The sequence below is a fragment of the Haliotis asinina genome, chromosome 5, assembly GCF_037392515.1.
Source record: "Haliotis asinina isolate JCU_RB_2024 chromosome 5, JCU_Hal_asi_v2, whole genome shotgun sequence".
Classification (NCBI taxonomy): domain Eukaryota; kingdom Metazoa; phylum Mollusca; class Gastropoda; order Lepetellida; family Haliotidae; genus Haliotis; species Haliotis asinina.
This window is the reverse complement of record NC_090284.1, coordinates 53,933,840-53,952,261: the sequence shown is the minus strand read 5'-3', so window position 1 is coordinate 53,952,261 and position 18,422 is coordinate 53,933,840. Positions and strand designations below refer to the sequence as shown.

General features: G+C 39.7%; 2 protein-coding genes across 2 annotated transcripts in view; both read left to right on the top strand.

Annotated features, from left to right (window-relative positions):
* LOC137284830 (caspase-7-like) overlaps positions 1-18,422 on the top strand; it is a 654,824-nt gene that overhangs the window by 76,316 nt on the left and 560,086 nt on the right. The gene's annotated exons all lie outside the window — the stretch shown is intronic.
* Positions 8,092-17,591, top strand: LOC137283582 (caspase-3-like). Its single transcript, XM_067815160.1, has 8 exons — positions 8,092-8,131; positions 9,746-9,851; positions 11,712-11,780; positions 12,155-12,200; positions 13,182-13,444; positions 14,580-14,815; positions 15,472-15,796; positions 17,017-17,591. Exons 2-8 carry the CDS (start codon positions 9,761-9,763, stop codon positions 17,253-17,255), a joined length of 1,269 nt encoding a protein of 422 aa, XP_067671261.1. The 5' UTR covers positions 8,092-8,131; positions 9,746-9,760; the 3' UTR covers positions 17,256-17,591.

Here is an 18,422-nt window from a genome sequence, read left to right as displayed (position 1 = left end):
ATGCGAGTTCGACAGCCTCTGTGGTGAAATGAGTCTGTATGAAGTTCGTTTAGTTTTACGCCGCACTCAGCCAGATTCCAGCTGTATTCTCGAGTCTGGACCCGATACTCCAATGATCAACAGCATGCGCAATTGAGAACCGATGACCTGGCAACCAGTTCAGCGAGCCTTTTGTGGCAAGCAAGGGTCGCTGAAGACCTGAGTCGCTGAGTCCGGTCAGTGAAATTTGCTAGGTGGTTTGAGACCTGGCAAAGCCATACCGAATGACATTTAACAGCCATATAGCCTGAATGTTGCCGAGTGCGGCGTAAAACGAAACTCACTCAGTCACTATGTGGTACTTGTTTTGCACACGAAAACTCACGGCTTTTATTTGATTTTGTTTGTTTGTTATTTAACTCCGCACTCACTAAAAATCCAACTATAAGGAGGCGGTCTGGACAATCCAGTGATCAACATCATGAGTACCGATCGAAGCAGCAGGGAGACGATACCATACGTCAGCCAAGCCACCTACGTCACCTAATCCGAATCATAGCGTTCGCAAAAACGAAGGCTCTTAGGTACCTAGTGAACGTTGGGTATCTGAGCTAGTTACGGCCCGACCCGTCGTCTCTTAAGTTGAGTTGATGCATGAAAATCAGTTTTAACTAGGATCTTCACGGGTACATGCGCATGCATGCACCAAATAAAATAAACTGAAAAGCGACCACATTTCTCTCCGCTTCACCCAGGTTATGCTGACACTGATGAAACTGAAACCTGTTCACAGCCTGTCAGATAGATGGAAATTTTCATCAAGAAGAAGATGCAGTTCATTTGTGATGCAGTTAATTCTGTTCAAACAAAAGAATACAGCCATTGTGGTCACAATGCACTGTGCAGTGCGAATCCAGTGTTCGAGTTCAAGAATGATTGTGTCACGGTATGCATACGAAAGATGTGAGAGTAACCTCCCTTGCAATCGCCAAAACACGGAAACGCCGGGAAACACAACAGCCGAACCGCATCTTTGGTGGAACTAAGTGTTTGCGACAGATTTAATCATTGACATTTGACAACACTTATCACTGTGGGTAACTTAGTTCATTATTTTTATTACTTTCGATCGGATATGAACTCATGTATACAGTGAGAAAGAATTGAACTTTCGGTCTCAGTGTCGAATCAGTATCATTTTATTGTCGTGAGCAAAGAGCAACAACGTGTAACAAATATACACATGCCGGTATCGCCTACGATGCCGTGGAGATCGTTCAGTGGCGCCCGATCACGACCAGGTCATGGTCAGACATAATCACTTCTCAGGCTTAGTTCAGTCAGCTAAAATTCGTGTTCCTGCCAACTTCCAAAGCATACTTGGCTGAACAAGCCTAGGCTGTGTTCCCTCACCCTCAGATTCAGGCACCACACAGCAGCCAGTACGCAAAGGTCAAGGTGGCTCAACCTTGAGGCTAGAATCCCAACCAGATCGTGTTACATTTGATAATTTTGTTACTGGCTTTGTGTGTTCATATATAATGGTACATTATAACAATATCCAGATGAATTGTTGAACATTAGAACCAATGTTGGTGGCTTCATCAGGGCTTGCAGTTTGTTTGTAAACAATGATGACAGCCAGGGAAAGCCACATTTTAAATATGACTATTAGTATTGCCGGTTAATTAAATTAATGGATTACCAAAACAGGTAATAAAGTGTACCTGTATATAATGTTGTAATATTTCCAAATCACAGTCACGGTGTTTAGAACAGAACAAAACAGAAGTTAATTATCGTAAATCCTACAGAATGATATAGAGAACATACAGTCCATTCTTAAATGGGCAGATTTAGAATCGATTGTTTATCTGTGTGTCATTGTTAAATTGTGATGATGGAAAGCAAGGTATTTTTGTTACAAACATTTTGTGTGAACAGGCGTCAAACTTGTGTTCAGGGCCTTTAGTAGACAGGCGACTGTTTTATACGAGTAAAGTTTTGTAATGTTAGGGTGAAATCCAGCGTTTGGGTGAACTTTATTTTGCCAGGCCCTGTATATATCGGCCTTTCGCGTGCATCCTTACCTGCCAGCTGTCATTTTCCTATAAGATCACGACATTACGATCATACCGAAAATCCTTTTATACATATCTGGTGTCCCCCACAGTGATGTGGCTGTAATTTTGATAAAAGCGGCGAAAAAACACATACTCACTAACCTACTCACGAAAGAATATGCATTTCAGTCCAGTCGATCACGAGTGCTTTCACCTATTTAAATCGTCTGACTGGAATTTAGACTATGAGATTCAATTACAAAAAAATGTAGAAAAGTGACAAGAAACCGACAATAAACAATAAAATCCCGATGCGAGTTCGACAGCCTCTGTGGTGAAATGAGTCTGTATGAAGTTCGTTTAGTTTTACGCCGCACTCAGCCAGATTCCAGCTGTATTCTCGAGTCTGGACCCGATACTCCAATGATCAACAGCATGCGCAATTGAGAACCGATGACCTGGCAACCAGTTCAGCGAGCCTTTTGTGGCAAGCAAGGGTCGCTGAAGACCTGAGTCGCTGAGTCCGGTCAGTGAAATTTGCTAGGTGGTTTGAGACCTGGCAAAGCCATACCGAATGACATTTAACAGCCATATAGCCTGAATGTTGCCGAGTGCGGCGTAAAACGAAACTCACTCAGTCACTATGTGGTACTTGTTTTGCACACGAAAACTCACGGCTTTTATTTGATTTTGTTTGTTTGTTATTTAACTCCGCACTCACTAAAAATCCAACTATAAGGAGGCGGTCTGGACAATCCAGTGATCAACATCATGAGTACCGATCGAAGCAGCAGGGAGACGATACCATACGTCAGCCAAGCCACCTACGTCACCTAATCCGAATCATAGCGTTCGCAAAAACGAAGGCTCTTAGGTACCTAGTGAACGTTGGGTATCTGAGCTAGTTACGGCCCGACCCGTCGTCTCTTAAGTTGAGTTGATGCATGAAAATCAGTTTTAACTAGGATCTTCACGGGTACATGCGCATGCATGCACCAAATAAAATAAACTGAAAAGCGACCACATTTCTCTCCGCTTCACCCAGGTTATGCTGACACTGATGAAACTGAAACCTGTTCACAGCCTGTCAGATAGATGGAAATTTTCATCAAGAAGAAGATGCAGTTCATTTGTGATGCAGTTAATTCTGTTCAAACAAAAGAATACAGCCATTGTGGTCACAATGCACTGTGCAGTGCGAATCCAGTGTTCGAGTTCAAGAATGATTGTGTCACGGTATGCATACGAAAGATGTGAGAGTAACCTCCCTTGCAATCGCCAAAACACGGAAACGCCGGGAAACACAACAGCCGAACCGCATCTTTGGTGGAACTAAGTGTTTGCGACAGATTTAATCATTGACATTTGACAACACTTATCACTGTGGGTAACTTAGTTCATTATTTTTATTACTTTCGATCGGATATGAACTCATGTATACAGTGAGAAAGAATTGAACTTTCGGTCTCAGTGTCGAATCAGTATCATTTTATTGTCGTGAGCAAAGAGCAACAACGTGTAACAAATATACACATGCCGGTATCGCCTACGATGCCGTGGAGATCGTTCAGTGGCGCCCGATCACGACCAGGTCATGGTCAGACATAATCACTTCTCAGGCTTAGTTCAGTCAGCTAAAATTCGTGTTCCTGCCAACTTCCAAAGCATACTTGGCTGAACAAGCCTAGGCTGTGTTCCCTCACCCTCAGATTCAGGCACCACACAGCAGCCAGTACGCAAAGGTCAAGGTGGCTCAACCTTGAGGCTAGAATCCCAACCAGATCGTGTTACATTTGATAATTTTGTTACTGGCTTTGTGTGTTCATATATAATGGTACATTATAACAATATCCAGATGAATTGTTGAACATTAGAACCAATGTTGGTGGCTTCATCAGGGCTTGCAGTTTGTTTGTAAACAATGATGACAGCCAGGGAAAGCCACATTTTAAATATGACTATTAGTATTGCCGGTTAATTAAATTAATGGATTACCAAAACAGGTAATAAAGTGTACCTGTATATAATGTTGTAATATTTCCAAATCACAGTCACGGTGTTTAGAACAGAACAAAACAGAAGTTAATTATCGTAAATCCTACAGAATGATATAGAGAACATACAGTCCATTCTTAAATGGGCAGATTTAGAATCGATTGTTTATCTGTGTGTCATTGTTAAATTGTGATGATGGAAAGCAAGGTATTTTTGTTACAAACATTTTGTGTGAACAGGCGTCAAACTTGTGTTCAGGGCCTTTAGTAGACAGGCGACTGTTTTATACGAGTAAAGTTTTGTAATGTTAGGGTGAAATCCAGCGTTTGGGTGAACTTTATTTTGCCAGGCCCTGTATATATCGGCCTTTCGCGTGCATCCTTACCTGCCAGCTGTCATTTTCCTATAAGATCACGACATTACGATCATACCGAAAATCCTTTTATACATATCTGGTGTCCCCCACAGTGATGTGGCTGTAATTTTGATAAAAGCGGCGAAAAAACACATACTCACTAACCTACTCACGAAAGAATATGCATTTCAGTCCAGTCGATCACGAGTGCTTTCACCTATTTAAATCGTCTGACTGGAATTTAGACTATGAGATTCAATTACAAAAAAATGTAGAAAAGTGACAAGAAACCGACAATAAACAATAAAATCCCGATGCGAGTTCGACAGCCTCTGTGGTGAAATGAGTCTGTATGAAGTTCGTTTAGTTTTACGCCGCACTCAGCCAGATTCCAGCTGTATTCTCGAGTCTGGACCCGATACTCCAATGATCAACAGCATGCGCAATTGAGAACCGATGACCTGGCAACCAGTTCAGCGAGCCTTTTGTGGCAAGCAAGGGTCGCTGAAGACCTGAGTCGCTGAGTCCGGTCAGTGAAATTTGCTAGGTGGTTTGAGACCTGGCAAAGCCATACCGAATGACATTTAACAGCCATATAGCCTGAATGTTGCCGAGTGCGGCGTAAAACGAAACTCACTCAGTCACTATGTGGTACTTGTTTTGCACACGAAAACTCACGGCTTTTATTTGATTTTGTTTGTTTGTTATTTAACTCCGCACTCACTAAAAATCCAACTATAAGGAGGCGGTCTGGACAATCCAGTGATCAACATCATGAGTACCGATCGAAGCAGCAGGGAGACGATACCATACGTCAGCCAAGCCACCTACGTCACCTAATCCGAATCATAGCGTTCGCAAAAACGAAGGCTCTTAGGTACCTAGTGAACGTTGGGTATCTGAGCTAGTTACGGCCCGACCCGTCGTCTCTTAAGTTGAGTTGATGCATGAAAATCAGTTTTAACTAGGATCTTCACGGGTACATGCGCATGCATGCACCAAATAAAATAAACTGAAAAGCGACCACATTTCTCTCCGCTTCACCCAGGTTATGCTGACACTGATGAAACTGAAACCTGTTCACAGCCTGTCAGATAGATGGAAATTTTCATCAAGAAGAAGATGCAGTTCATTTGTGATGCAGTTAATTCTGTTCAAACAAAAGAATACAGCCATTGTGGTCACAATGCACTGTGCAGTGCGAATCCAGTGTTCGAGTTCAAGAATGATTGTGTCACGGTATGCATACGAAAGATGTGAGAGTAACCTCCCTTGCAATCGCCAAAACACGGAAACGCCGGGAAACACAACAGCCGAACCGCATCTTTGGTGGAACTAAGTGTTTGCGACAGATTTAATCATTGACATTTGACAACACTTATCACTGTGGGTAACTTAGTTCATTATTTTTATTACTTTCGATCGGATATGAACTCATGTATACAGTGAGAAAGAATTGAACTTTCGGTCTCAGTGTCGAATCAGTATCATTTTATTGTCGTGAGCAAAGAGCAACAACGTGTAACAAATATACACATGCCGGTATCGCCTACGATGCCGTGGAGATCGTTCAGTGGCGCCCGATCACGACCAGGTCATGGTCAGACATAATCACTTCTCAGGCTTAGTTCAGTCAGCTAAAATTCGTGTTCCTGCCAACTTCCAAAGCATACTTGGCTGAACAAGCCTAGGCTGTGTTCCCTCACCCTCAGATTCAGGCACCACACAGCAGCCAGTACGCAAAGGTCAAGGTGGCTCAACCTTGAGGCTAGAATCCCAACCAGATCGTGTTACATTTGATAATTTTGTTACTGGCTTTGTGTGTTCATATATAATGGTACATTATAACAATATCCAGATGAATTGTTGAACATTAGAACCAATGTTGGTGGCTTCATCAGGGCTTGCAATTTGTTTGTAAACAATGATGACAGCCAGGGAAAGCCACATTTTAAATATGACTATTAGTATTGCCGGTTAATTAAATTAATGGATTACCAAAACAGGTAGTAAAGTGTACCTGTATATAATGTTGTAATATTTCCAAATCACAGTCACGGTGTTTAGAACAGAACAAAACAGAAGTTAATTATCGTAAATCCTACAGAATGATATAGAGAACATACAGTCCATTCTTAAATGGGCAGATTTAGAATCGATTGTTTATCTGTGTGTCATTGTTAAATTGTGATGATGGAAAGCAAGGTATTTTTGTTACAAACATTTTGTGTGAACAGGCGTCAAACTTGTGTTCAGGGCCTTTAGTAGACAGGCGACTGTTTTATACGAGTAAAGTTTTGTAATGTTAGGGTGAAATCCAGCGTTTGGGTGAACTTTATTTTGCCAGGCCCTGTATATATCGGCCTTTCGCGTGCATCCTTACCTGCCAGCTGTCATTTTCCTATAAGATCACGACATTACGATCATACCGAAAATCCTTTTATACATATCTGGTGTCCCCCACAGTGATGTGGCTGTAATTTTGATAAAAGCGGCGAAAAAACACATACTCACTAACCTACTCACGAAAGAATATGCATTTCAGTCCAGTCGATCACGAGTGCTTTCACCTATTTAAATCGTCTGACTGGAATTTAGACTATGAGATTCAATTACAAAAAAATGTAGAAAAGTGACAAGAAACCGACAATAAACAATAAAATCCCGATGCGAGTTCGACAGCCTCTGTGGTGAAATGAGTCTGTATGAAGTTCGTTTAGTTTTACGCCGCACTCAGCCAGATTCCAGCTGTATTCTCGAGTCTGGACCCGATACTCCAATGATCAACAGCATGCGCAATTGAGAACCGATGACCTGGCAACCAGTTCAGCGAGCCTTTTGTGGCAAGCAAGGGTCGCTGAAGACCTGAGTCGCTGAGTCCGGTCAGTGAAATTTGCTAGGTGGTTTGAGACCTGGCAAAGCCATACCGAATGACATTTAACAGCCATATAGCCTGAATGTTGCCGAGTGCGGCGTAAAACGAAACTCACTCAGTCACTATGTGGTACTTGTTTTGCACACGAAAACTCACGGCTTTTATTTGATTTTGTTTGTTTGTTATTTAACTCCGCACTCACTAAAAATCCAACTATAAGGAGGCGGTCTGGACAATCCAGTGATCAACATCATGAGTACCGATCGAAGCAGCAGGGAGACGATACCATACGTCAGCCAAGCCACCTACGTCACCTAATCCGAATCATAGCGTTCGCAAAAACGAAGGCTCTTAGGTACCTAGTGAACGTTGGGTATCTGAGCTAGTTACGGCCCGACCCGTCGTCTCTTAAGTTGAGTTGATGCATGAAAATCAGTTTTAACTAGGATCTTCACGGGTACATGCGCATGCATGCACCAAATAAAATAAACTGAAAAGCGACCACATTTCTCTCCGCTTCACCCAGGTTATGCTGACACTGATGAAACTGAAACCTGTTCACAGCCTGTCAGATAGATGGAAATTTTCATCAAGAAGAAGATGCAGTTCATTTGTGATGCAGTTAATTCTGTTCAAACAAAAGAATACAGCCATTGTGGTCACAATGCACTGTGCAGTGCGAATCCAGTGTTCGAGTTCAAGAATGATTGTGTCACGGTATGCATACGAAAGATGTGAGAGTAACCTCCCTTGCAATCGCCAAAACACGGAAACGCCGGGAAACACAACAGCCGAACCGCATCTTTGGTGGAACTAAGTGTTTGCGACAGATTTAATCATTGACATTTGACAACACTTATCACTGTGGGTAACTTAGTTCATTATTTTTATTACTTTCGATCGGATATGAACTCATGTATACAGTGAGAAAGAATTGAACTTTCGGTCTCAGTGTCGAATCAGTATCATTTTATTGTCGTGAGCAAAGAGCAACAACGTGTAACAAATATACACATGCCGGTATCGCCTACGATGCCGTGGAGATCGTTCAGTGGCGCCCGATCACGACCAGGTCATGGTCAGACATAATCACTTCTCAGGCTTAGTTCAGTCAGCTAAAATTCGTGTTCCTGCCAACTTCCAAAGCATACTTGGCTGAACAAGCCTAGGCTGTGTTCCCTCACCCTCAGATTCAGGCACCACACAGCAGCCAGTACGCAAAGGTCAAGGTGGCTCAACCTTGAGGCTAGAATCCCAACCAGATCGTGTTACATTTGATAATTTTGTTACTGGCTTTGTGTGTTCATATATAATGGTACATTATAACAATATCCAGATGAATTGTTGAACATTAGAACCAATGTTGGGGCTTCATCAGGGCTTGCAATTTGTTTGTAAACAATGATGACAGCCAGGGAAAGCCACATTTTAAATATGACTATTAGTATTGCCGGTTAATTAAATTAATGGATTACCAAAACAGGTAGTAAAGTGTACCTGTATATAATGTTGTAATATTTCCAAATCACAGTCACGGTGTTTAGAACAGAACAAAACAGAAGTTAATTATCGTAAATCCTACAGAATGATATAGAGAACATACAGTCCATTCTTAAATGGGCAGATTTAGAATCGATTGTTTATCTGTGTGTCATTGTTAAATTGTGATGATGGAAAGCAAGGTATTTTTGTTACAACATTTTGTGTGAAACAGGCGTCAAACTTGTGTTCAGGGCCTTTAGTAGACAGGCGACTGTTTTATATATGGTAACACGTTTGAATCACCGAGCATGCTGTGACAGCATAACCGGGAGAGCCACATTCCATGTTTACGTAACTGCAACTATTGCCAGGAGAGTCACATCAGTTGAGGCTATTTGTTTAGGAAATACAATTGCTGATAACATGCCTGATGAGCATGTTTCTGATCCAATTATCTCAACACAGATTTTGGCTTATCACCTAATTAATGTGTACAGGATCAGCAGCAGCAATCATCGCAGTATCACGTTACGTATCAAAGTGACAGTATCACTATACCTCCTCAGGGCTATCTATCACAGCATGAAGAGGATGAATGCGCAAATCCAGGTCAAACACTTCATGACCTGGTTATCTAAATGTATAGACACAACATTAGTCAAACAGATGAAAAACACAAAAATGGATTGTGTGTGATTTGACGATGTGCCTGTGAACTAGTTTGGTCAAAAGGAACTGTAGGTAGTAGAGCAATTAGCTTCATATGATAGGGGTATATTTATATTCTAATCTTGACTTTGTTAAACTGAGTGCTGTGGTCTCTATGAAAACCTTTCTATGTGAACATATTAATCATCTGGACACTTTTTAATTTACTAATTTTGTAGTTATGCTGACATTCTTGAAATTCCTAGTATATTTAATCTTTATATCAATCTTGAATATATTTTTACATGTGCTTATCTAGGTTTTATCTTCTCGTTGCATATTAACCAGCTGAAGTCTCTCACCATGAGCGGGACATATGATGTCAACATGGACTCTTTGCCGTTGACGATGTCTGTTGACCTATCCCAAGATGCAACACAGGAAGAAGATGCAAGTCAGTAGTTTCTTTGTCCAGAAATTGTACAGATGCATCAGACTGACAGGAGCGGATCATAAACCTTAACCCTTTAGTTTTCTTATAATCTGACTCAGTTCAGAGATGCATTTTAGCTCAAAGCACCAAGAAGAGCATGAATGATCACAAACTGTTTAGTCCTAGGCCAAATGCTAGAAAAGTCCCAATCTTTCAGGATCTTTCAGTAGCAGTAATGTGTTTGCCAGTAATTACTATGACACCTCCCACCCTCTAAACGAAACATTCTAACCACAGAATGTATCATGTTACCGAAAACAAATAAGGTATACTCTTATTGTTGAAACAGAGTCAGCATGTACAACCAACTACTTGGGATGGTCAAGGAGTATTTTGAGGTTTCATAAAAAACAAACGAAAGAAACAATGTTTCGCACATGTTGGTGATTCATTGTTGTTTACTCAATATAATGAATTCATCTTCAGACATTTTCAAACATAATACTTAGTGATAATTCTTAGCATAATTCTTTAACTATTAAACATGAAATAAAATACATACTTTTATTTCTAATACAGAACATTCCATTACTACCCCAAAAACACACCCTGGGGATAACCTCTTTATCATAAGAAAGGAAAGGCAAGATTTATGGATGTTAACTTCTTCATTGTGAATAGCATGATGTTACGGAGCGTACGCTTGCACCTTCATCAGGTGAAGGAGCAAGCGTATACTCAAAAACATTATGTTATTCACAGATGGTTTATTCCCAAGAAGGTGACTTGTAAAACCAGAGCAAGTGATGCGTGGAAGGATCATCAGTGTGGTCAAACTTGGAGAACAAAAGATGTTTCCTATGATTACATACATGTGGGGTCTGCAGTAATAAAAACACATTGGTTCTCTACTTTTTCTTATTTTTTTCACATCTTGCTTTTTGAGGTTGGCAGATTTGCAAACCAAGTTTTCAAGAAAGTATAGCACTTGAAATATTAAATTCATTAATAAAAAAATTCCCAGCTTGAAAACTGAAGAGTTTAAATTAAGTCTGTAGAAATATGGAAAAATAAGCTTGTTTATTGTGATAAGCAGCCACTGTTGCAGACAAAACCCAATGTCTAGTTTGTTGCAAATTGACACCTGTATGTCTGTCTTCCTGCCTGCTAGTGACAAAATGCAATACAACTTCAATCATTGACCATGTACAGTTTGAACAAACAAACTCCATGATGACTGGATCGCAGTAGTTCATCATATCGGTATTGGTTGATTGGATCGAACGCAAAGCATCGTAAAGTATCCCGGCTACTTCGTTTCGAGGGTAACAAACCCAAGTACAGATTGTGTAGTGTTTTGAGCATGTGCCTTGTACATGGAAACTTTGCATGATAAATTCACACATTACAATGTATTATTGTTGAACCAGTATGCTAAAGGACTACCTACCTCAAGATTTTATCACATATTTATTGTAGGTGAGCAGATGACGTCAACAGATACTGTTATTGACTGTTGGCTTTATTAGACCGGGGTCGATTTTCCACATACGTACAATGTGTGAAGCCCATGATATTGCTGGAATATTGCTAAAAGCGTTGTAAAACCATACTCACTCACTCACACACTGTTAACTTTATCTTACTTAGAAATGTACCAGTTTTTGATACTTACAGATTCTTCATGGTTTGAAAGAATTCATATGTTTGTGTATCTGATCTAATTTTGTTTGTATTTAGAATTTATTGTGTATATGGGATTTTATAAATTAATTCAATTATCCATGGTTCTGTTTCCCTTAAAACCTATGAGTGGCAAAAACCTCAATGTGGTAATAGTTTCTAATTTGTAAGGATTGATAAAGTTTTCTGTCTTTGAAGGTTCAGAGTCTGATTGTTCTGGAGATGAGGAGGTGACGGAGGGAGACCTGCTGCCAGGAGTATCTGATGGTATGCAATCCATGGATCCTGATGTGCGGGACTCGTAAACCTTAAATTCTTGCTATTGTGAGAAGATCCTTTTTAGAATTGGCCTTTGGCAACTGATGCTCTTCACAAGAGTTGACTAATGGGATTGAGTGGTCAGACTCGTTGAGGGAGTGACTCACTCACTTACTCACTCACTCACTCACTCACTCACGAGCCTGCTCCAACAGAATACTTTATGCTTTAGTATTAAGTCTTAGTCCTTAAGTCTTATTCTGGTTGTGTGCTGTGGGCGATGTCTGCTTACCTTTCCTGCTGTATATATAACATTCATTATCAAACAATTTTTCCCAACTTCATGTTAAACATGTAACGTGACATTTCTCCCTTGTTTTCAGATGTAGATGTCTTTCCATTCACACAGATTTTCAATAAGATTGTTGGGTAAGTAATGTCAGTTTGTTGACACTCATAGTCTCACCAGTAGACAGAAGCTCATAACATTATTGACAATAAACTGGCTTTAACTGTGGTGGAAACGAACAAAATGTTGATGTGAATTTTTACTTGTGTTTCTCTCAGATTTAATGAATTGTTTTGCTTTATCTGAAAATAAAGGGACTGCATTATTTCCTTGGTTGTTATTATCGTTGATACCAGGGTATGAAGCTCCCAAAATTTCAGCCAGACTATAGGGCTGGTTAGATGTAATGCTTGCCAGACCTAACCAAAATTTACCTACCCCCAAAATATACTTTTTTAATTAATATAATTATATCAAAACTTACTGCAGTAATACCAATGCAAGAAAGCAGTTAACTGTTGATTTAGTATTCACCATTTCTGTTTACAAGTGAATTGATGATGATTTATGATCCTGAAGTATGATGAATATCTTCATATACATGCTTAATTTTTAACCCAACCATTAGGCAGGTGAATTTGAGAATCTGACAGTCCACATTGAAAATAACCCATTCAGGCTGGTTGGACAGGCAGGTATTTCAAATCCTGCTTATATTCTTGATGTGTTCATGATGAGTTTCTTTTTATGTAGTGGAATATCTCTTGGATGACTATAGTGATGATGTACAAAACAGAGTTGGTAAAATCACGTGCATAACTAACAATGGCACTCCGTTCTGGATATAATATCAAACTGAATGCCCCCTTGGTGATATGATGGTGCAGTTTGGGGACTTCATTGAACAATTTTGTATTCTAAAACCATTCGATGGTGCTGATAATATTAATCACTAGTTTGTCTGGTTTAGCATGGTGTTGGTATTCTGATATCACACTGATCAGGTTCAAGATGGTAGAAGTGAAATGTTCATTCTGTGATTTTCCAATCACACAAACATAAGATCAACATCATCAAGATGCTATAAGCTGGAGCCTCATCTGAGACAATGACTACTTCAGGAACAGGCAACCTCAGCAAAACAGAAGACGAGTGTCTAGCAGACCATCACACCATGAGGATGAGTATGACTTCTCGTACCCGCAACGAGGGCTAGCTGTGATCATCAACAATGAAACATTCTGTTCCAACTCTGGGATGAACAAGCGACCTGGATCATCATATGATGCTAAAGATCTGAAAGCTGTCTTCAAACAAATGGGTTTTAAAGTGAAATCCTACACTGATCTTACTGCAGATCAAATGGTGTTGAAACTTAAGAAAAGTAAGAATAAAGAAACAAGTTATCGTCACTCATATATCCCTAGTATTGCACATGTGAGTGAGTGAGTGAGAGAGTGATTGAGTGAGTTTATTCCAGCTATATAGTGGTGGTCTGTAAGTAATCGAGCCTGGACCAGACAATCCAGTGATCAACAGCAGGAGCATCGACCTATGCATTTGGGATGTAGTGACACGTGTCAACCAAGTCAGCGAGTTGGATCACTCAATAGCTAGTTAGTCACCTCTTATGACAAGCATGGGTTAATGAGGATCATTTGTAACTGAGATCTTCACAGGTATTAAACATGTGAGATATGATATGGCAAAACTTGAAAACTTTTAATGTTATTAAATTATATCTCTTCCCTTTTAACCACCTCTAGTGAATAGATTAAACCAAGGAGCAGAAAGGTAAGTGGCTCCACAAACGTCATACATTTGCATAGAATAATGCTCATGATGTCAGTCCCTAGATTGTCTGGTCAATGCTTGAGCATTCAATACTACTGTCATGTGGCAATACTTGTAGTATTGCTGAGAATCTGTTTTAACCTTGGTAATCAAGGTCCATTGTTATGAATACTTGAGTAATACTGTCAGAATGGATTATATTCCGTTTGATAATCAGTGATTAATCAAGCTTTGTGTAATCTTGGAATGTATTATATTTTTTCAATCCAAGACATTATTTTCAATAAATTCTTTGATAGTCTCATAGCTGATATTCCTCTCAACAGCTAAGTATTGTACAAACTAAACATCACATCTTATCACTCATTAAAAGCTAATACATGACAGATTTTCCGTATCCAGACTCCAATTAGTTAACTGTCATTCTCTCACAATGTATTGAAAGCTTCCCATGCTGTATTTCTAAAGAACAGACAAACATCTTACCTCTGTCCACATGTCCAATTCATTTGAGAGGTCACTTTCTTTATTTCTCTCAACCATAATGTCTAAATCGTCAACATTATCAACAAATTAGGGCATAGATTATAATAATCCAAGATATATTCATTATAAAATTATAGATAAGTAATTACTCTGAGTCAGGGTATATGTAAAAGCATTCTTTGCTCTAAAAGTAAAAATACATTTTTAGTCTCATTAAATGTAACAAGTTTTTCTTTCAGTTGCAGCTAACCTAAAGTATGACCATACCAAAGCTGACAGTTTCACCTGTGCCATTTTGTCACATGGTGATTCCATAGAGGTGAAACCCAAAACACCTCCATATGATGTGGTGAAGTGTCAGGACGTTGTATTTGGAGTTGATGGAGTTTTGGTTCCAACTGAATTGCTGGTAGACCTATTCAGGGATGACTTCTGCCCAGAACTTGAAGGGAAACCAAGGCTCTTTTTCATACAGGTAGGACACTGAAAGACAAACCATGACTCTTCTTTATATCTTTATATAGGTAGGACACTGAAAGACAAAACATGACTCTTCTTTATACTGATAGGACAATGGAAGACAAACCATGAGTCTTCTTTATACAGATAGGACAATGGAAGACAAACCATGACTCTTCTTTATACAGGTAGGACACTGAAAGACAAACCATGACTCTTCTTTATATCTTTATATAGGTAGGACACTGAAAGACAAAACATGACTCTTCTTTATATCTTTATATAGGTAGGACACTGAAAGACAAAACATGACTCTTCTTTATACTGATAGGACAATGGAAGACAAACCATGAGTCTTCTATATACAGGTAGGACAATGGAAGACAAACCATGACTCTTCTTTATACAGGTAGGACACTGAAAGACAAACCATGACTCCTCTTTAGACAGATAGGACACTGAAAGACAAACCATGACTCTTCTTTATACCGATAGGACATTGGAAGACAAACCATGACTCTTCTTTAGACAGGTAGGACACTGAAAGACAAACCATGACTCTTCTTTATACTGATAGGACAATGGAAGACAAACCATTGAACATAGTTGTTAAGGGAAATGTACTATTGAAGTCTGTAAAGAAATGAAAGAACATGTTGAATGTTGTTGCAGGCCTGTCGAGGAGAAAACTTGGACAAGGGGGTGGATTTAACAGTGTGGAAACCTGTGAAACATCCCCAGAAAAGACACCATCCTCGTGGAAGCAGCAGTTCTGTTGATGGCCTGCCATGTAAGAAATCACCACACATGGTGACAGAAGCTGGAGACATGGCTGATGATGCTGATGATATGTCATGTGACATGGCGCCTGATGATATCCTGCTTGACGAGGCTAGTGTACAAGATGATACTGATGCTGGTAAAGGGAGTTCAAACATTGTCGTCAAGCCAGCACCTTTATTCAAGGATTTTTTAGTCATGTATTCTTCACCACCTGGTAAGTGTGTGTAGTAAAGTTGTGTGGTTAAAAACAAAGTCATTTTGGATATATTTACGGTGAACCTTAGCATTGATGTTTAGTCTTATCATGTGTGATCATGAAAAGATTCTCTATTGCTATGAGAGTGACGTTCCGGTATAGGATTTAACACAATTATCAAGCAATGTAACTTAACAAGCTTGATAACAGTATTAGAACCTACACCGAAATGTTGCTCTCATAGCAATAAAGAAGTTGTTCATCTCTACATCACTGTCTTCATTGCTGTTGTAGCCCTTGAGCACATTTCCATTTGTGTTAATGTGATGTGGTGGTTTTGGTGTATGTTCTGTATTTGGGATATCTTGATCAAGAATGTTATAAAGTCTTTGATGGGAAATTTGGATTATTTGTCATGAATCATGATGATTTCCTGAAGGGGACCTGTGGGCGAGTTGTCTATTAATACAGTTCACTGTTCTGTCCGTTTGACAAGGTGAGGTAGCCCAGTAGTTAAGCATTTGGTTGTCCCACAGAAGGTTTGATTCCCCACACGGATACAGTATGTGAAGCCCATTTCTGGTGTCCCCAGCTGTGATAATGGTTGAATATTGTTAGAAGCAGCGTAAAACTTAACTCACTCACCACATCCTGTCATATGGTCAAGCCAAAACTTTTGATTTTGGTGTTGAACGCAGTTGAAGCTTCAGTGTGTAGTTTTGTTTTCTAATACTGGCAGTTTCACCATCTCACACCTACATCAGCTTCCTCCCGTTGCTCCATAGGGCTTTCCTCACAAATTCAGCATGTGTTATCGTACCTTCATGTAAAATGCTTTAGTTTCATTTGTGAATAATGCTTTAACGAGGGTGACACCTGATTCACTGATTTTAAAAATCTAATCGAGGGTAGACGCCATTTTGTTTACATGTATTTTAAGTCAGTAGTGAGCTTGTCAATCTTTAAAATATGATAATGATGTGTTGTAGATTAAGATAAATATGTTGTAAATGTACAGCCTGATGTACGCTTATCTGTAGCACTGAAACATGGAGGCGTACATCAGACCATATTACCCTTAAGAGAAAACAGGAATATAATCTATCTACAACACTGTTAAATTTGGACCAACTCTGTGATAAGTGTGTACAGTTAGGATGTTCTGGGATGTTCGAGGAAGGTGTAGCATCACTGAGTGAAGTCATAAATATCAGAATGGATTCCTCTTGATGTTTCAGGATACTTTGCATGGCGCCGTACAACTGGTGCCTGGTTTATACAGAGTTTAAAGAAGGTAATACTATCAGCGGATCTTTCAACCATGTCTCTGTCAAGATTATTGACAGCTGTTAGTCACAGAGTTGCCACTTGTTACCAGTCTCACAATGACAAGGACAAATGGAAAGACGGCATGAAACAAGTACCATGTGTTATGTCCATGCTCACCAAGGATGTCTTTTTCAGACCTAAAAAATGATGGCATATTTTTTGGTGAAATATGAGATGCATGTACTTAATTTGGATGTTTCTTTTCACATTTTTACTGAAAAGGTTGGTTTTTAGAAACATCTTATCTCATGCACCCTCCAAAAAAACCCAGTACCTTAGAGGACAAGAAGCAATAAATATCATGGTTGGGATATTTTTATGTATGTGTTTTGGCTTTGGTCAGTTTAGGCTATGAATCACAGAAATTATGCAGTCATTTGATTATTTGTAACTGTGTACATGAAACACAAACAAAAATTATATGGATGTATTTTCTTGCATAAAATTTCAGTGATAAAACCCCCTCATGGGACGACAGGGTAGCCTTGTGGTTAAAGTGTTCTCTCTTCATGCTGAAGAGTCTGGTTCAATTCCCCACATGGTTACAATGTGTGAAGCCCATTTATGGTGTACCCACCATGATTTTGCTGGAATTTTACTAAAGACAGTGTAAAACCATACTCACTCACTTGCTCAAAATGCTCAAAATGGGAAGTGAAGTAACCTGTAGACTTATTATTAAAACATTTTGTCACTGAAAAACACAATTTTTTAACTTACCTTACCATAGGTCTTATGCATATTACCTCAAGCTTCGCTAGTAGAGATCAGACAGACGTTGATTCGCCATTCCCTGAATGGCTACCTCGTATAATCTACGGATGTAGTCACGGAAGTGACGTGATCTCCCTACTCGCGGGAAAGCGAGCCATCCCAAAATTCACTTTTACTTCTAGCGTTCGTCTGATCAGACGTGTTTGTTTCGCTCGGAGTTTTCTATTGTGTTGAATAAAGTTGTCGTTCAACAGGTAGGTATGTCTTGTTTCCCTAGGTGTGTGGTTAGTTAAATTGAATTTAACTTCACTTACCTTGCTACCTCGTGTTGTAAATGTTTCTTTTTTTTCTCACTTCGATGTGGGTTTTCCTGCGTTGTTTGTGAGGTGTCATGGCGGCCTTGGAGGTTCTTTATTCCGTCAGGAATACTTCCTCCATCTGTTCTGCTATTTTGTATGGTATTTCCTCCCGATTTTTGCCGTTTTTCATGTGTTTTTTTGTCCCACGTGGCATGTTTCACAGGTAGCCATGTTGGTTGCTAGCCGTCGCTGTCGCGAGCTTACAGGCGTACCCACTTTAGGTTGGGGGTGCGCTTTTGCTG

Excerpts from the sequence above, each read along its gene's own strand:
- LOC137283582 (XM_067815160.1), top strand. The coding sequence starts at position 9,761 with ATGAGCGGGACATATGATGTCAACATGGACTCTTTGCCGTTGACGATG. Across the intron at positions 11,781-12,154 it reads GCTGCCAGGAGTATCTGATG|ATGTAGATGTCTTTCCATTC; the intron begins GTATGCAATCCA and ends CCTTGTTTTCAG. Across the intron at positions 15,797-17,016 it reads CATGTATTCTTCACCACCTG|GATACTTTGCATGGCGCCGT; the intron begins GTAAGTGTGTGT and ends TTGATGTTTCAG.